The sequence below is a fragment of the Canis lupus genome, chromosome X, assembly GCF_048164855.1.
Source record: "Canis lupus baileyi chromosome X, mCanLup2.hap1, whole genome shotgun sequence".
Classification (NCBI taxonomy): Eukaryota; Metazoa; Chordata; class Mammalia; order Carnivora; family Canidae; genus Canis; species Canis lupus.
Genome location: NC_132876.1, coordinates 4,224,574 through 4,242,323, shown reverse-complemented (window position 1 = coordinate 4,242,323; position 17,750 = coordinate 4,224,574). Strand labels below are relative to the sequence as shown.

At 47.7% G+C, this 17,750-nt stretch overlaps 1 protein-coding gene across 6 annotated transcripts in view; it reads left to right on the top strand.

The window, feature by feature from the left end:
• The window catches only part of PASD1 (PAS domain containing repressor 1), a 93,143-nt gene extending 77,874 nt beyond the window's left edge, over positions 1-15,269 (top strand). For 4 of the 6 annotated variants that reach the window (XM_072815329.1, XM_072815331.1, XM_072815330.1 and 1 more), the window contains exons 10-17: positions 1,015-1,090; positions 5,107-5,233; positions 7,119-7,405; positions 9,928-10,110; positions 10,468-10,665; positions 11,043-11,323; positions 12,578-12,827; positions 14,552-15,269. In XM_072815329.1, the coding sequence (XP_072671430.1) occupies positions 1,015-1,090; positions 5,107-5,233; positions 7,119-7,405; positions 9,928-10,110; positions 10,468-10,665; positions 11,043-11,323; positions 12,578-12,827; positions 14,552-14,725 (1,576 nt within the window). In that variant the 3' untranslated portion in view covers positions 14,726-15,269. The remainder of the gene's footprint in view (positions 1-1,014; positions 1,091-5,106; positions 5,234-7,118; positions 7,406-9,927; positions 10,111-10,467; positions 10,666-11,042; positions 11,324-12,577; positions 12,828-14,551) is intronic. The other 2 variants (XM_072815333.1, XM_072815334.1) reach the window with 2 other exon arrangements.
• The last annotated feature ends 2,481 nt before the right edge of the window (positions 15,270-17,750 follow it).

Genomic DNA, 17,750 nt, shown 5'->3' with positions numbered 1-17,750 from the left:
TCTGCCCCTCCCAAGCTCTCTCTCTCAATCTCTCTCTCAAATAAATAGATGTCTTTAAAAATGATGTAAATAAAATTGACTTTTTTTGGCTGTGTCCCGTGAAATATCGAATGGAAAAGTTCTCACCTTTGGATCAGGATTGACTTTCTGAAACCTTGCAGAATAATCCAGTTATTTTATTAATCTCGTGTTTTGTGAATGAATTGGGACGGTTTCACATACCGTTTTGTCACTGTGTTGCCACCTTAAGGACTTGTTTTTTATCATATCTGTTACCAGACTCCAGTTTCTCAATTTTGTGGAGTGATGGAGCTTTTTACTCTTTGGCCTTGGCCTGCAAAAGAAAAACTCTAGAAAACAAATTACATTTCCATAACAGATCTCCAGGACATTTTTAAGGCTTAAAAAGTAATTTCAGTATTAAAACCAATATTCTCATTCACTCTACTCTCTCCTCCCCACACCATCCCTCAATCTCCCCCTACTTCTCTCTCACCTTCCACTCACTTGGTGAAAAATAAGCTAGTACTTAGACTCCAGTGCCAGGAAGCTGCATTCTTACCTTGGGCATCAAAATTCTAATTTTGATAGAAATGAATTGTTAATGAGCCAAAGAGTAGAGAGTTTCTCTAATTACAGGAAACAGAAACAAAATTAAATTTGGCCTGAAGGCATTTTTTTGTAATTGTAGTTGGTTTAAAAATTAAGAAGATTCACTCATACGCCTTGGCTTTTTTTTTTTTTTAAGCTTGCTTTGCTCACCACTGTTAACCAGAGGCATTGAGACCTGTGGCAAACTTCATTCTCATGAGGGTCCAGATGATTCATTTTATAGATACGGCACAGAACAACTTTCTCTGTAGGAATAGCAGCACCTCAAAGACAAAGATGTGATGTATTAAGAAAAATAAATATTTGTTCTTATTTGAACCTTATTTTTACTGTATAATAGAAAATTTAGATTTAAATGGCAAGCAAGATGTGCTTAGCATTTCTCTTTTCATCTCTTTATAGAATCCAAGGCCAAAGAAGAAGCTCTAGAATGGAATCGCTGCGTGCTGCTGAGTCTGTTGCTACTGGTGTTTCAGGCGTATGTACTTAAGAGAGCCATAGGGTGAATGGATGGATCCTTCTCCCTGTAATGTTAATTTTTTAGTTAATGTGTGTTGCCAATGTAAAAGGGTTTTAATTTAAAGAGGTAGCCCATATGGGCAGAGCACCTGAGTGGTGGTCTTAGGCTGCCATTTTGTAGCCATTTCTTAACTGGGAGCCAGTAACCTGTCATGCTTGTGTTAGGGAGCAAGAACGCCTTGTCCCCTTCAAGGCCCTTCTAGCCAGACTAAGAATCAAATTGACATGAGACAGTTTAATGGAAGAAAATTAAATTTAATAGCATACATAGAGGAAACCCACACAGACAATGGAAATTTCAAAGAAGTCAAGCAGAAGGAGATCTGTATGTCATTCTGAACTAAGGAAAAGGAGATAGGGGTCTGGGACTTCAAAGGGAAGGAATGCAATCCTCAGGAAGAATGAAAAAGAGTAAATGGTACACAAACAGTGGGGCACAGAGAGGCCTTTGATCAGACAGGCCTTGTTACGTCACCCTCCCTAGTTCGTAGGTATAATGGTACATGGTGAGAGCTCTCTTCCTGGAGCAGGGCCTCTGCCTAAATTCTTTTAGGCAGTTGTCAGGCAGGGAAAGAGCTTTTCCTGAATATGCTGGGTTTTGATTGCTTTTTTAATTCAAAATAATCTTCATGCAAAGTGGCCCATCTTGGGTCATCCTGCCCTGGTCTCCCAACACTTGGAATGTCCCCGTCATACATTTTTAAAAATTAAGCTCGGGTCTGTGCCATCAATCATGATCTTTTTGACGTGCAAATACATTTCCTGACGTGCCTGCTGCAGTAGGCTAATGTGAGTAGACTCATGGCACGGCATCATCCCTTCATGGGCAGAACCCAGCCTCTCATTAGCCTACATTGTCCTCATTCTTTTCCTAAGCCACAGAATGGATCATCCATTTACCCATTCACCAGATGTCACTAGAGAGAATCTTATAGGGCTGGACATTAATAGAAATATGGAACCTGGATTTGCACTCAGTGATCTGAAACTCTAGTCTGGGAGAGAAGATTAAAGTGCAAGAAAAAGGGCATAGAGCAGAAAAAGCCTCTCAGAAAGCCTTCCCTATGGACAGTCTTCCACCTTACCTTCCACTCCCTGGGTCCCTGTGACCCAGTTGCTGCGCTGGTGGTGCTGCAGAGAGAAAGATGGCCTAGACGTCAGAAGATAAGGGTCAGTTCTTGATTCTGCCATTTACCATTTTTGTGACCTGGGGAAAGTTATTTGCCTGGGGAGAGTCTCTGTTTCCCTATCAGTAAAAGGGAAGTGATCATCTGCTAGGCTGTCTCACCTGAACGTAACCTCCCTTATCAGTGTATTTTCTGTATTCCTGCAATAGAGTGAAGCTTCTGTGAGAGCAGGGGCTGTGTCGTTCATCAGCCTAGCCCCAGATCTCTTGAACAAGGTTTGCCACACATAAGAGGTGCTCATAAATATTAGATGCACAGTGAATATTGTATGTTACAGCACTGTGTTATTTTTATAGCCCTCTTCAAATGTAAGATAAAGGTATTCCAAGAGCAGTATAGAGAGGTGGGTGGGTGGATTCTCACTTTGGCTTTCAGGCCTGCATGTGATTTTGTCTCAAAGGATTTCTGTGTCTCTGGGACTGTGCAGACAGCAGGTGTTTTTACTATTTAAGCTCTTCTGTAACATAGGAGATCCCGTGAGCACACATTTTAAATACAAAGTGCTGATTTTGTAACTGCATTTTCCAGCTATTGCTCATTGTAGGACAGCAGAACTTACCATCCCAAAATATGTCTCTGGCATCGGGATTCTTTTAGGCTGAATATTTTTAACAAAGTGCAAACACAGGAGAAGCTCAGAAGACTGAGTAAAAGTTAACGTTTTGTAAGAGACCTTTACATTTACAAGGGAAATCTCCCTTACAAGGGAAATCCTTCTTTTGTTAAGTGTGACTCCCTCTCTGTACCAGGAAGAGTAGAAAGACCTCTAAATCACTAGGAACTCATCAGTGGAGATTAAATGACTCAGATCTACATGACAATCTTACCCTATTACTTTGGTTCTCCTAGTTACCTCCCACAAGTGACTCCCTAACCCCAGCGTCGTCTTTTGTCTTTTTACCTGGAGATGGTGTCTAAGCTGACGGCTTTAGCCACCCTGAGCACTCACCCAGTATGCCTGGGTCTCTCCCATGTATGCAGGAGGGATGCCATGTTTGATTTTCTCCTGTTAGTCTCTCTGATGGAAGTTTCATTCTTAGAGCAGTCAGGAGAACCTTGTAGATAACAAGCCACTTGTATGTAGATGAAACTTTCTGAAGACAGTACCTCTGCTTAACCTAACACTGTTCAAAGAAGTATGAAGTCGACGAAATGAGGTAGAAAAAGGCTATTTTCAGCAGAGCAGTGTTCTGTTTATATACAAACTAATTGCAGTTAGGCCAGGAAAAGAGGCCAGCACATCCACAGACCTCTGGCCATCCGTCTAGCATCTATGCTGCTGACAACGTTACTTCATCAGTCAGACAACAAATATTCACCTTGGGTCTGTAATGTATAATGTGTGAGCAGTTCAGAGTCCTTCAGTGTAATGTGTCTTGAGGAAAGCTGGGCTTTAAATACCTCACTTTATAAACTTTTAAAACCTAAGTAATTATAACATGGAAAGGTATTTTTTTTAAAGAAACCCATAATGGCTTAGTGAATTTATGTTAGGCTAAATAAAACATCTGAACACACAAAAATGGACATCTTAGTCAACATCTGAGTATGCACATTTCTACTGAAACTCATCCACGAAGCAAGGACTAGTGAGTTAATTGATATGTGACTATGATAAAAAGCAGGAGGAGGAGGACAGGGAAAGAAAGGTAATATCCCATCTCATTGAATACTGCCCCACCAGCATATCTTTCTCAATAATGAAAAGACTGTCCCGTCTCCAGCTACACGTTGCTTATTTTAAGGAGTATAAAACACAGTGCACTTGAACAGGGAGCTTGCGCAATGTCCTGCTGTTGAAATCTTGGGATTTGATCTTGGCCAGTGTGTTCCCACAAACAGGTTCCCTGTAGAAAAATCGGCATGGATCCATGTCTTAATCCAGTCTGGAAACAAAACAAATCAAAGCCCAAGCGCTAAAATTTTCAGCAGAGATGTAAAAGATTCCATCGCTAAACCAGGTACTTATGTGAGCAGTGAGCTGCAGACTGCTCAAAAGGATCCAGGTGTGAAGGAAGTAGAAGTGGATCAGTGGGCTAGGAATAGGATGTGTACAATTGAAAGGAGCAGACGGCTTAAATGGAGGAAGCCTGGCTAGGGAAGAGAGTGCTGGGTTTGAAGTCATTGGACCCTTTCACTCTGCTCCTGCCTTACTGTGTGACCTTGTCCTCTCTGACACCGTCAAAGGGGGAGGTTGCTCTCCAGGGCCATTTCCATCTCAGCATCCCTATGGTAAAGATGTCTTGGGTAGTAATACTTCCAACTTTGACCTGGATTGAAGACATGGAGTTAGTCGTTAAGCAGCTTGCATCTGACCTTTCCTTGCTCTCAGCGCGGGCTGCCCATGCAGAAGCGGTGGAGAAAAAGCCCCACTGGTGGCCGTGCCCTTCTCCCGCGGCCTGGTCAGCATCCTACCAACACCTGTGAAAGGAATATGTGTGTGTGTGTGTGTGTGTGTGTGTGTGCCCACGTGCGCATGCCACGGCCTTCAAATGGAACACCGTTTTCTTCTGCTTGTGCTTTCAGCACATTTGTACTCTGTTTATTTTCTCAGTTTTGCCAGCGTATAGCATGTGGCACCCATAATCCCTGCTTGTTATTACCTTCTAATAATATTTTTCAAGGACATGTTTCATGATGGTTTTGTTTAGGTGTTCACTTGGTAGGAGCAGTGTTGGAAATTGTGATGTGAAATGCGTCCAAGTTTGTGTTCTGCCCGAGTTTCCTGTTGTTTATATATCTGTCTCCAAAATGACATGTTCTCTTCTCCTCTTTGGGAAATTCTCAGGATCAGGCCAGTATTGTCACGGTCAAGCAGTATGGACTACAGGAGTCTGTTCAGATAATCAAGATACAGTCTGATACATCTTACAACTCCAGCATATCTTCCCTGGAAAGCACAGCAATATCTCCAGGTAGGTACATTTGGACACTCGGATAGGGATTATCAGAAGAAAAATTGTGGCCCACAGGGTAGGTCTGGTTTTTCAGAGGAAGAGAATGTTCTGTTCATAATGGTGTGAATTCACAAGAGTGAGCTTTCTTCATCTTCTGTAAGCTTTTTGAGATGATGATTTGAGAGCAATGAAAGTGAATGTCTCATCAAAGGTTCGAGTGCTTGGGAGTGGTATTACTCTGTCCCATTAAAATTTAATCTTCTAAAGATTGGTGCTGGAGCTCAGTCCTTGGGGGAGTAGCATCTTATCTCTTTGTACTCATGCAGTCTTCACTGCTGTGCCATAGTGGTTGCAGTCCAAAGAAACCTGTTGTCTTAAAAAACTGTACTATAAGAAGAATTTTTACAAAAGGCCAAAAATGATGGTCTCTCAGAAACGGTGATATTTATTATGTAAGTTTCAATATTAAAGACATTTCATAAATATAATTGTATAAATAATACCAAACTTGAAGCAGTGCTGGATGCATAATGCAGATCATGTCCTTGGATTCCTGACCTTAGCATAGAGTCTTTGTATTGTGGAATTTTCATATATAGAATTAATACCTCTAGCTTTAAATATCCAAATTAACAACTCTTATGTTATTGCTATCCATTTCAAACTTTGCCTAAAAAAATTCCTTTCAAAACAGTTGATTTGTGGAGGGGGATATCTGTGAACCCGTGGTTGTGATTTCCCAAACATGTAAGAGCAAATTTAGTTTTAAATTTGCACACACACAAAAAAAATAAATAAAAAATAAAAAATAAATAAATTTGCACACAGTAAACTTCACTCTTTGGGATGTACACTTCTGTGGGTTTGACAAAGGTAGAGAGTCCTGCACCTGCCACCACAGTACCGAACAGAACAGTGCTGTCATGCCCAGATTCCCCTGTGTTGTCTCTTTGAACTTCAACCCTGTCTCTCATCCACTGGCAGCCATTGGTCTGTATTCCATCTCTGGTTTTCTTTTTCCAGAATGTCGTGTAAATGGCATCATGCAGTATCTTACTTTTTGGTTTGGCTTTGTTAACAGAATGCATTTAAGATTCATCCATGAGTCTTAATTCATGGATGAATGAATGGTTCATTCCTCTCTCCTTGCTTAGGAGTACTCAGTACTGCATCTTATGCAGTTTTAAAAATCCATTCATCTGCAGAAGGACATCTGGGTCGTTTTCATGTTTTTCAATGATTATATATAGAGCTACTACAGCCATTTGCAGAGAGGTTTTTTTTGTGTGAATACAAATGTTTAATTGACTTGGTTAAATTCCTGGGAGTGGGACAACTGGGTCATATGAAGCATGTGTGAAAGAAACTGCCAGAATCTTTTCCAAAATGACTTTGCCCTTGTGCATTTTTCAAATAATGTTCTTTACCTTGCTTTGGGGGTTGTTGAGGGAGAGTAATTTCTCAATACCTCCATCAGCATTCCAAGCACTACTGAGATCACCACATCTGAGGAACCTACTTTTTGGAAGTGATTTGTGATTAGGTTTGATTTGGTGTTACCAGTTGGAAGCTACCAAATTTCCAGAAGCATGGCCAGAAGAATTTTATAATGAGAAGACACTCAGCACGAATGGTTTGGGTACCTGCCCACTTGTGCTTGGGTGGGTAGAGGTAAAGTCAGACACTGCCTCCTTTTCCTTTCTTTTCAAATGTGAACAGATTTTTAAGGAATGTTCTGAATTATTCTTGGTACCCAGCACCTATAATCCTTAACATGCAATAAACCTGAACTCTCCTGTTTTTATGACTTGAAAAGAAAATAAAGAGAAATCTGTAAATCTCTTGGAGAATGTTGGTACTTCTGGTCTCTTGGTCATGCATTCTACTGTGCTTTCTTCTTCAGCTACATCATCTTTGCAGAGCTTTGAATTGGAATCGTCGTTGGAACAGATACATGATATGGATGATGCGGACCAGATGGAAAAGATGGAACAAGTAGATGAAGAGGAAGAGGTGGAATGGATGGTGGAGAAAAAAGTGGAGCAGAAGAGCCAGGTGGACCGGATGGAGAAGGATGACCAGCTGGACCAGGTGAAGAAGGAAGAGCAGCTGGACGAGATGAAGCAGGATGAGCAGCTGGAGCAGCAAGCCCTCTCACCCTCCACTGTGGCTGCTAACACCACTGACCAGGTACTTCTGGAAATGTTGCTCCATATGTTTGTCTGGACCACTAACTCTGCAAAGCCCTGAATTTCCAGTCTTGTGCTCAGGTCCACTTTGCTGAGAGCATCCCATTTTTATCACTATTTCTATCATACTGGATTTTCAGTCGCAGCTGAGAGTCCAGTGGACCCTCGGAAACAGGGAGGTTGGAGGTTCTTTAAGACAAAAATCTCTGTTCTCCTATTAATGTGAAATATGCAAAGACACTTTGGGTTTGAGAGGAAGTTTAGGCCAAATAGGAAGCTTACCCACTAAGAAAAGGCAATATTTTTAAGAGCTGTGTTCCTTATCACCTGTGAGGGGCTGCTGATCATCTCAGGGGCAGATGACTTTCCTGCCTGCCATACCAATGCCTCCCCACCACGTGCTAGGTTTCTCTGATGGAATTGTTATTAAGGTAGAAGCATGTTTCAGAATGTTAGGTGTATCCGACCTTCAAATGTCAGCACCAATGTATGGTCCGAGGCCAAATCAATGCAGTTGGATTAACTACTCTGTTGCTCTTCTATCCTCAAATTTGTGTACATTATTACAGATTTGGGCAATCATCTTTTATAATAGCAGGATTATTAAAATCAGGATTGGCAGGCAAGATAATGAGTTTATGGTCTGTTACGTGGAATCGTGTGCATTAATTAAGAGGCCTAAATGAGTCACTCCCTCTTCTATAAATGAGAAGAACTGAGGGCTAGAAGAAAGTTGTTTGAGTTTGGCCCCAGCAGTGACCTTGGCACATCCCCTAAGGCTGTTTCTCCATCTTGAAATGGTCAGCTTGCCTTGCAGGGATGTTAGGACTGCTATGAAAATGTTTTGAACAATTTAAAAAAATTTTCTGTAGAAACCCATTGTGTCCTGATTTACGTCTTTATTATCCCAAAAAAGGTGTGGTTCCCCTTTCACCATTGGCAAGTTTCTCTTCTGCTTTGAATGAATTCATAACTACACTTTAAATATAACCTTTGTTTAAAATAGCATAACCAGCAATGAGTGTGGGTAGTACAACTCTGCCCATGGTAGCGTATTGGGCTTATTTTGGGGTGCCATGGATTGATGGACTGTCATGTATCCAGAAGATGGAGACCAGGATGGAAAGAGGCTAGGAAATGTCATGTTGTCAGTGATGGGATGGTAGTCACAGTGGAAGGTTCTGGAGGAGGGAGACTGGCAGGGGACAGGATGGCCTGATCCAAGTAGCTACGTGGCTGTCACGCTCCTGAAGTGGAAGACGAGTCTCCAGTGGATCCAACCAGGGTGGAGATCTAGCACCTCAGGGTAGGCAGCTTCCCATGCCCCTCAAGAAAGCCTTTCTCAGATGGATTAGGTCACTTCCCCCAGGTGGTGAGCTTTCTTTCCTTTAATGGGCCGGTCTGAGACAGGCTTGGGAGCTCATCTGCCAGGGACAGCAGAGAAAACACTCCTGCTTGGAGGATGGGGAGGTGGATGTGATAACCTGGAAGGTTTGTCGCTTCCTGTCCTAAGTTTAGTGGTTTTCTTTGTTTGTTTTGTTTCTTTGGCTTGACAAATGCCCACTTTCTTATGTGAAAATCTATATACTTTATAGCCAAAGAAAGACAATTGGACAATTTTCAGTGGCTTAAACATACATGTATAATTTTTATTTCAAGTGCGAAAAACTGCTTGCATGTTTTTTTCCTCTGTGTCTTTTTAATAACTCAGCTGTGTGCTTCCATTAGCCATACAGGGTTGAAGGCCACAGTATGGTAGAATAGAGTCTTGTTTTTGTCCTCTAGCAGTCACGTGTCTATGACCTTCTCCTCATCACTAATATTGGGATGGTGGCTCCCTCATCTTGTTCATACACACAGTGCCTAGCCCAGATCACGGCAAATAATAGCTTTTACAGATTGTTCTTTCCCAAGAAACCTGCCTCTTTCCTCCACTTTCAGCCGGTCAGTTTGAGAAGCTGTGTCCACTCTCTTAATTTCTCTCAAATGTGTCCCTTTCTTTCTCTGTCTCCTTCCTTTTCTGTTTGAGGCCCCTGTTCCCTCTACCATAACTGTGTGTGGGTAGTACTCACTTTAGAGGACACTGGGCAGGTCAGATCCGTGAATTGCCTTGCAGTGCTTAGAAGAGTGTCTGGAACAAAAGAAGTGCCCTTTGAACCGTCTTCTTCCCGCCTGCTGATGGGGGCATCTGGTAGATGTTTCCCATATGTCTCATCTGTGATATGACCCACTGCGCTCTGACTCTTCCACTGAGGACTTTGGGCCTCACGCTTTGGGGCCAATGCCACAGCTTTATGTCCTGCGGAAAAACTCAGACTAAGTGATCCCCACTGATCCATTTCTGATCTCGACTTCCTGGGTTCTCTAACCTTCTCTTCAGACTCTCTAGTGATGAGTGCCTCAGGGAGTAGGGTGCCGGCGTTCTCATCCTTGGTCCTTCCAAATGTGGCAGTGAAACAGCATGGGAGGATTTGGAGAACTTGGTGTCCCTCTCCCTGAACCCCAGGCGATTCCTCCCCATAGCTGTCACAGCCACCATCAGCAATCACATCATACATCAACAAGCGGGAGCTGGAGCTGATGAAGAAGTTTAGGGAACAGCTAGAAGAGAAGACACAGATGCTGCAGGGCAACATCAAGAGCCAGCAGGATGCACTGGAAATGGTGAAGGAGCAGCTTCAGAGGATGCAGAGTTCTGGCTTTCAGGTCAGAGGCCAGTTCCACATAAGTGAGGGGCCAAAGGTAGAGGAGAGAGGGGGCCTTGACAGTTTTCAAGCAGTGAGTTATCAGGCTCTGCTCGCACTGACAGCAGCTGCACCGGGGCAGCACAGGATGTTTGCAAGATCTTCTGCAGGGACATACAGCTGTGCTCTTTGTCTCTTGGCTGTAAGGACTGAGGTGGGCCCAGCTAGGCCCTGGTGGTGGCAGATGGGGCTCCTGTGTAGCCACCGCTCCCCGGGGACCTGTCCCAGGGCAGTCCCACTCTGTGCCCAGCATGTCCTGTGACCTGACAACAGGTGTGGCCTCCACATGAGACCTTCATGGTGCTGTATGTCCTTCCAGATGCAGCCAACCACCTCACACCACCTTGCCACTCCTGAGTCCCAGTCTCTGGGGCCAGTGCCCAAGAAACAACGCACTGAGTGGATGAAGGGGCCCTTCTCAGATCTCAAGGAGTTCAAACTTTCGTCTGGTTCATGTTCTTCCCGCTCTTTCAAATGCCCTCAGGAGCTTCAGGAGCCTTGCAACACCCTGAACCAGGTATGGACAGTCTGTTTCAAGTGTGGGGCTGAAAGGAGATTTCATTTTCATACACACTGGGGCTCACCTGGTTCTCCTGAGGGGGTAGTGGCTGCTCACTTGGCTGTAATTTGCTTTCCTGAGATAAAAATCTTGGTGAACGAGACCCTGACATGCATGCCCAGGTATGCGTACCTGTGCTCCAGATAGTAGTGTCCGGCAGCTGGGAGTGTGGCTGCAACTCGTGGCCACACGGATGCGTAGATGTCACCCTGACCTCACTTGGAGGTCCGGGGTCGCTGTCGTCTTCCACTCTGGGCACACAGAGGCGGGAGGGTTCGGTCGGTTTCTGGAGGGCCCTTGCGGGCACTGAGGTCCTTCCATCTGTCTTTCTGAAGGCATCACTGCAGGCGCAGGTCCCATACGTGCAGCAACAGTTCCAGCAGGTGCACGAGCGGCATACACAGCAGCCCCAGCAGCATCATACGCTGCTGGGAAACCACACGCTGCAGGTCCACTTGCAGGGCCAGGCCAACGTGGCAATGCCCCTCTACGAGGAGCCGATGACATTCATGCAGACCCAGCCCACCGTCCTTCCCGTCCAGCTCGTAGCTGGACAGCAGCCCTCTGGCTACTATCAAAATGAAACCCTGAGGGGCACCGAAGGTAACAGTCATAGGTAAGGAGGGTGTGGGACGGTGATAAGGGCTCTGGTCCCTGCTTTCCTCTCATGTCTGGACGCTGTGCCTGAGACCATAAGTGACTTGCCCACAGGGCATCAGATGCCCCTCCCCATCAGAGGCTGGGCATTTCCACCCGCCTTGCTCTGGGGCTACCGGCCGCCATCTCCACGTGCACAGTGCATGGCCAAACACGCGCTGGTGGAACACAGGAGTCTCTGTGAATATAGGAGGCTGAGATAAGGATGCTCCCAGGCTAGGGAATCGGCACACAGATGTTAAAATGGCTTAGCTCCGTCCTCCCAAGCCCTGTCTCATGACACAGGGTGCGTATAGCAAAGTCTCAAATGCCTGTCGCTGAACGACTCCTGGGCTCCCAGTTTTCATCTCCTGCTTCACTGTGGCCTAGTGATCACAACAGACCAGACGAAGGGGTCTCTATAGCGTTGACAATCTATGAGGGAAGTGGGTGTGAAACAGTTGCTAGATGGCTGTTGGATTCCAAAACACTAAGATCACAGAAGGACTAAGTTTGAGGACCCGAACACATTTTCTGCTCAATGATAAAAGTCTGTGGTCCCAAATACCCGAAAGAGAAGGCTCTGCTCAACAATGAAGGGGTTGTATGCCACATGCTTGGGGCCCAGTAAATGTTTTTGAATGAATGCCAGCTGTCTGAGTGGGCCTTCCAGAACTTTCCAAAGGTCCTTCGGGGCCTCCCTATAGGATCAGTGACCCTAATCCGTCTGGTGGGTGGGTCGGTGCCACGTTTCCCGCTGGCCTGATCATCAGAATCCACTGGAGGAGCCTGTGGAAAGTACGGATTCAGAAGTCCCGATTTATTCCAAGAGCCTCAGGCATAGGGTTGTAGAGAGAGCCCTGGGTTTGCAGGCAGGAACTGGCCCAGCAGCCCCTTTCAGCTCTTAGCGCCTTCAGCAACAAAGGGCAAGTCACTGACTTTGGGTGGGTGAAGTGACTTGCACAAGGCCCCAGAGCTCACCTTTGTGGCAGAATCAGGACCGTCCAGGTAAAACCAATAAAACCACTTGAGACAAAGACTAATTTATCTCAATCTTGCCAAGCACTTGACTCTGGCAAGTGGGATCTTAATTCGGGCAAAGTGAGAGTACAAACCAGCGAATCCTGATTTAGCCACCGAAATCAAATGTGCCCTCAGCACCTATTGACGGGCGAGGCTGTGGGTCCCGGGTCAGTGTTCCCAGATCCATGTCACTGTAACGTGTTTCTTTTAGTTTCCTTCCTATGGAGCAGCAGGGTGTGTCCAGGGATCCGCAGCCAATGGTGTACAACCCAAGCTGTATAACCAGCTTTCGTCGGTCTCCCGTAAATCCTGAGTCCACCTTAATCACCTTGGAGACCCCGCAGGATTACATCCAACTTTGGCAACAGCCACCAGATTCACAGCATCACCTCTACCTGCAAGTGAATACTTGGCCTTCCAGGGAGCAGACCACCATGCAGGACCAAGCCACCTGGCCCCAGGTATTCCATTCCTTTCTCCTCTGCCCCCCAGCCCAGGTCAAGGCATTCTGCACGGAGAATGTCCTGTCACCTGACCAGCATGGGCCCCTTCCCCGAAAGGCACACACCACAGGAGTCCGCTCTGTGTGTGAAATCCAGATTTCAAAGCTCAGTAAATTTGAGGGTGGTTGCTTGTATGATGGCGGCACACACACCGTTGAGTAAAAAGATTCCCTTTAAGTTTCCATGAAAAAGCGAGCTGTCCTCATGAATGTTAAATGCAATCTGCTGTAAACACTCCTCAAGCATGTGTTACCTGGGCAGAGTGGGTCATGCCGTATACTGCGCTCATTGCCCGAGCCCAGGCCCCTTTCTGAACTTGTGGATCGTTAGTTCTACAAAATCCAGGGCCTAGAGTGGGTGTGTTTCCTTGTGCTGAAAAATAAACCAACGGTTCTTGTATGGAATGTGCTTGGTATTCATTCACAGGGTGCTCCATGTATCACAGGGCGGACCCCACCTCGGGGACCATCTGCAATGGTCATGTTTCAGGTTGGCAGCTGGTCCAGATGGCAGTCACATACTGGCTTTTGCTCCCAGATACACCCCCAGCAAGCCCCCCTTGGGACCATAGACTCTCCATCTGACTATAACACTTAGAAAGGGTGTTTTGATTCTGGCTTTAGAGATCTTAATGGAGCCTAACCTCTGATTTTTAAAACTAACAACGAGAAAAACAAAACCCCAGGAGGCTAAGGCAGATTGAGGGAGTTTGGATATTTTAAATGGCTAAAGGTGTGATTATTTTCACATACACACCTTGACCAGCTGGACTGACAGTCCTCCAGAAAGTTGATCCACCACAGGGCCTGCCCACACGAAGAGACCAGATGCTCAGTGGACCTATGGTTCAGTTCCCAAGGCAGACTCTGGTGAAGCCCTTCATCTGGATGAGCCCTTAGAAGCAGAGCCAAGACTAAGCTGGGCAGATATCCCAAGGGAGTGGAGAAGGGGGGACCCCTGGAAGGTGGTTGCAAGAGTGCAGTGGAGCAGCCACGGGTGGGACCGTGTGAGAGCTTCTTTGTCCACAAGACTTCAGTGGCTCCCCACACTCTGCCCTGACTCGTTTCCACTGTTCCCTGGGCCCTCCCACTCCCTGGGGCCCCAGACACATCTGCTCCTTCTGTTCCTCTGTCTTCTCTTCCACCCCCTGGGTTCCACTTGTTGAACCCAGCCAAAGGGGTCCTTCCTATTCAAATGGAAGACTCCCTGGGCTTACTCTTCGTAATACCACCTTTGTGTCTGCCCCTGCTCCCCACTGTACAGCTCAGAGTGAGTGGTTGTTACCTTTCCCAGCACATTCTTCAAGTAAGCCAGACAGCTGCTGAGTAGGCTCAGTGTGGAAGTTACTAGGTTGAGCAGAGTAAGAGCAAGGTCCAAGGGTAGGAGCAGGGAGAGACCTTCCGAGCCCTCGGTGAGCCCCGGCTGGCAGGGAATCTGGGCTGGGGAGGGCCAGACATGGAACCCAAAGGCATGAAGATAACTGTGGGGGAGCCCGTGGCTACTCTTGCTGTTCTTTAAGGCAAGATGCTGTTGGAAGACAGAGTGGAGAGGAGAGGAACGCCAGGGTCCCCAGCTATGCCTTCTCCCAGCACCGTGTAAGGCTGTGCTCCAAAGAGCTGTGGCTCAGCAGCTTGCTGACTCTGACTAGAGGGAGTGTCTCACTCTGTCCTCCTTTTTCTCAGCAGGTGGCAGCTCTTGAGGCAGGTTCAGAGGCTTTCCAGGACCCTGCCAGATATACACCAGGCCAAATGAGCTATTTCATGTCCATGGAACAGTCCTCCTTGGACCAGCGCCAGCGCCAGCACCAGCACCAGCACCAGCACCAGCACCAGCGGTACTATCGTACCGAACCTTGAGAGAAGAGGGGCAGACAGGCCAATGAGGCCTGCATGGCCAGGGGATTCCAAGGTTCAGAGTCCCCTGAGCAGGGATTGGGGGGTGGGGGGATTTTCTTTTCTTTCCTTATAAGTTCTGTTTGCAATTGTTTGAGCACAGCCTGTTTCTTGAAAGTTGTGTCACAGAGGCAGCCTGTGGCCCCAGTGTGCTAATGTGTGACAACAGCCCCGCTACAGCCCCCACCCTTCCTGGCCTGGCACATGTGTGTTTCTCCACGGGCCGGCAGGCTGCCAAATCTGCTTAAGTTCAAATACCTTTTTTTCTGCCAAGAAACATTCTCCAGCATGGGTTGCCATCTAATAGGAAGCTGTCCTGTACTAAAGCCCCAGAAGGTCCAAAGCCTTGGTCTTGATGGCCAAGCCCTGCATCTCCTTCACAGTCGTGTTGGGGAAACCACAGGGAACAGCAATCCAGTGGTGGGAAGCTAAAATCAGATGAACATAGGTGCTTTGTACTGAAATAATCACAGCTCCAGTGCTTAATAAAAATCGTCTTTCATTGCAACTCTCTGTGAACTTGTGATTGACTTCTGGGACCCAGAAATGATAGAGGCTACCCACTCCATGCAGACCGTGCTCTGCCTCATGTATCACCTCCAAGGTGAGCCTGGATGCTTTGCTTGCCTGTTCCTTCTCTCCTGCCTATAGCTTTTCCTCCAGGGTGGACTTCCTGGAGGAGAAGTGATTTGTTCTCTGGCCAAACGCCAAATAGAGCATTGTCCCAGCTATCTTCACAGGGGACAAGGAGGGGGGAGGGGGCACTTGGATAACCCTATCAGAAGTCTTCCTGAGCCTTTAACGTCCATCATAAGAGTGAGTCATTGCTGGAATCAGGCAAAGGAACCCCCCCTCCGAGTCTCCAATGACAAGTGAAAGGGGGCACATGAGGCCCCAGGCCCACGGGAAGATTTTGGCACTCCTCGGGAAACCTGATCTCTATCAGGGTGGTATGGACTGAATGTGTCCCTCTCGCATTCCGATATTGTAGCCCGACCCCACAATGTGATGGTATTCGAAGGTGGGGCCCTTGGCAGGTGCTTGGGTGTAGGTGAGGTCATGAGGGTGGGACTCTCACAATAGAATCAGTGCCCTCGTAAGAGGAGCCACAGAGAGCTTGCTCCCCCTCTCGCCTTGTGTGCACCTAGAGGTGCTATCAGCCCAAAGGAATATGGTGGCTACCTACAAGCCAAGAGAAGACATATCAGAATAAAACTTAGATCGCTGGAATCTTCATGTGGGACTTCCATCCTCCAGAACTGTGAGAAACAAAGAAAGGCCTTTGGTTGGAGCCCCCCATCTGTGGCACTTTGTGATGGCAGCCTGAGCTGACCAAGACACAGGGGCTGTTGGCTTCTTGGCATGTGCCTTGGGAAGGAGCAGCTGAAGGCTCACTTGCAAGAGTCCCTCCTGGGCCCACGGTGTTGAGCAGGGGCACAACGTTTGCAAGAACCAGCTTTCTTGGGCTGCCCCACAGAGACGGAAACAGAGAGGCCAGGGCCAGTCTTGACACCCACCTTGACTCTGGAGAATCAAGAATCAGAATTGGAAGTGGAGACGGGCATCCTGGGGATGTTGGCAGGAACCCCGTGGCCTCCTGCACTGGCAGCTGCCTCTTTTGTTCAGGAGGCCGCCTTCCCCCTCCTGCCAGATAGTGCAGGAAGGACCCCACATGTCCACACCACGCTGTGGTGGAGAGGCTGCGAGGGAGCGAGAGGCTGCGCTGGCGTGCAGATTGGCCCGGGCTCAGAGGCCGGGAGCTGTCTGGTGGAGCGTGAATGGGTAGCGGGTGGCACTTGGCACTGCAGGCCCCCTCAGGCTACCGAGTCAGCTGAGCACGGGGCAGGCTCGGGCTTACTGTGGAGCTCCCAGAGCTGCACCTGCTGTTTCCAACAGGAAAAGGATTTTGTCCTGCCTCGTTTCTGCCTGTACACGTCCAGGCAGGCCCTAAGAATGGCACACTCCCGCGAGACCCAGCTGACGCCCTGTTCTGCCCTGGACAAGTCACTTAAGCTCTTTGAGCCTCAGTTTCTCCATCTGAAAAACAGGGGCTGGAAGAGACTTCGGGAAAGACACCATAAAAGCTGATGACGCTGGAGGCACTTGGTTGGGCTTACTGGTTGGATTCAGGTCTCGAGTGTGCCTGGCGGGGCCAGGACTGGTCTGAGCCCGCCCACCTTACTCAGCCTTCACCACCCCCTGGATTTCAGACAAGGACCCTGAACTGGGAAGGTCTGCGGTTACCTTAGGCTGTGCTTCAGTCAACTCCTTAGCTCTTGGCTCAGCCCCAGGATGAGGTGGCCTGAGGGTCAGAGGGGCAGGCTGCCTGGGTCTGCTCTTGCCCAGACACCCCCACAGGAAGAGCTATAAGGACATCCCATTTTAGGGTGGAACGGGGGCCCCAAATCCCAGAACCAGCGCTCACATGCAGAACGGTCGGCTGTCAGTGTGTTCTGTGTATTACTGAAGGCAAACCGTGGTGAGGGATTCCTGTGCAGCCCCTCTGGCAGTTGCGGGCTGTCCCTGCTCCAAGGCGTTCCTGCTTCCCCTGGCCGAGGCCTTGGGCTTGGGCTCTAAGTGGGGCCGGCTGGTACTTACCTTTTGGCTCGTTTTCCCGGGCGTGAGAGCTAATTGCCCTAGCTCCAGAGGGTGTCCTGCTGATCGCAGCCAGGGAGAAAGCTGTGTGCTCGCAGGCTTTGCAGGGGGCAGGGCTGGCCCGCGGGGAGGAGGGCAGGACAGCCTGAGGGCGAGGGGTGGCTGGTGTTCCTTCAGCAACAATGGAATCAGAAGCAGGCATGAACTGAGGGGTGAGGCCTCAGGCAGACAGAAGTTCGGGCAAGACTTGAGTCAAGAACACAGGTCCCAGAAGGAGCTTCTATGGCCAGGCCTCAAACTGGAAAGACCGACGGCCGTCCTCGTGCTCTGTGCTCAACTAAACTGGTCCAGGAGGCTCTGGGGAGTTTGAGCTGTTTCCCCAGCAGCCCAAGGG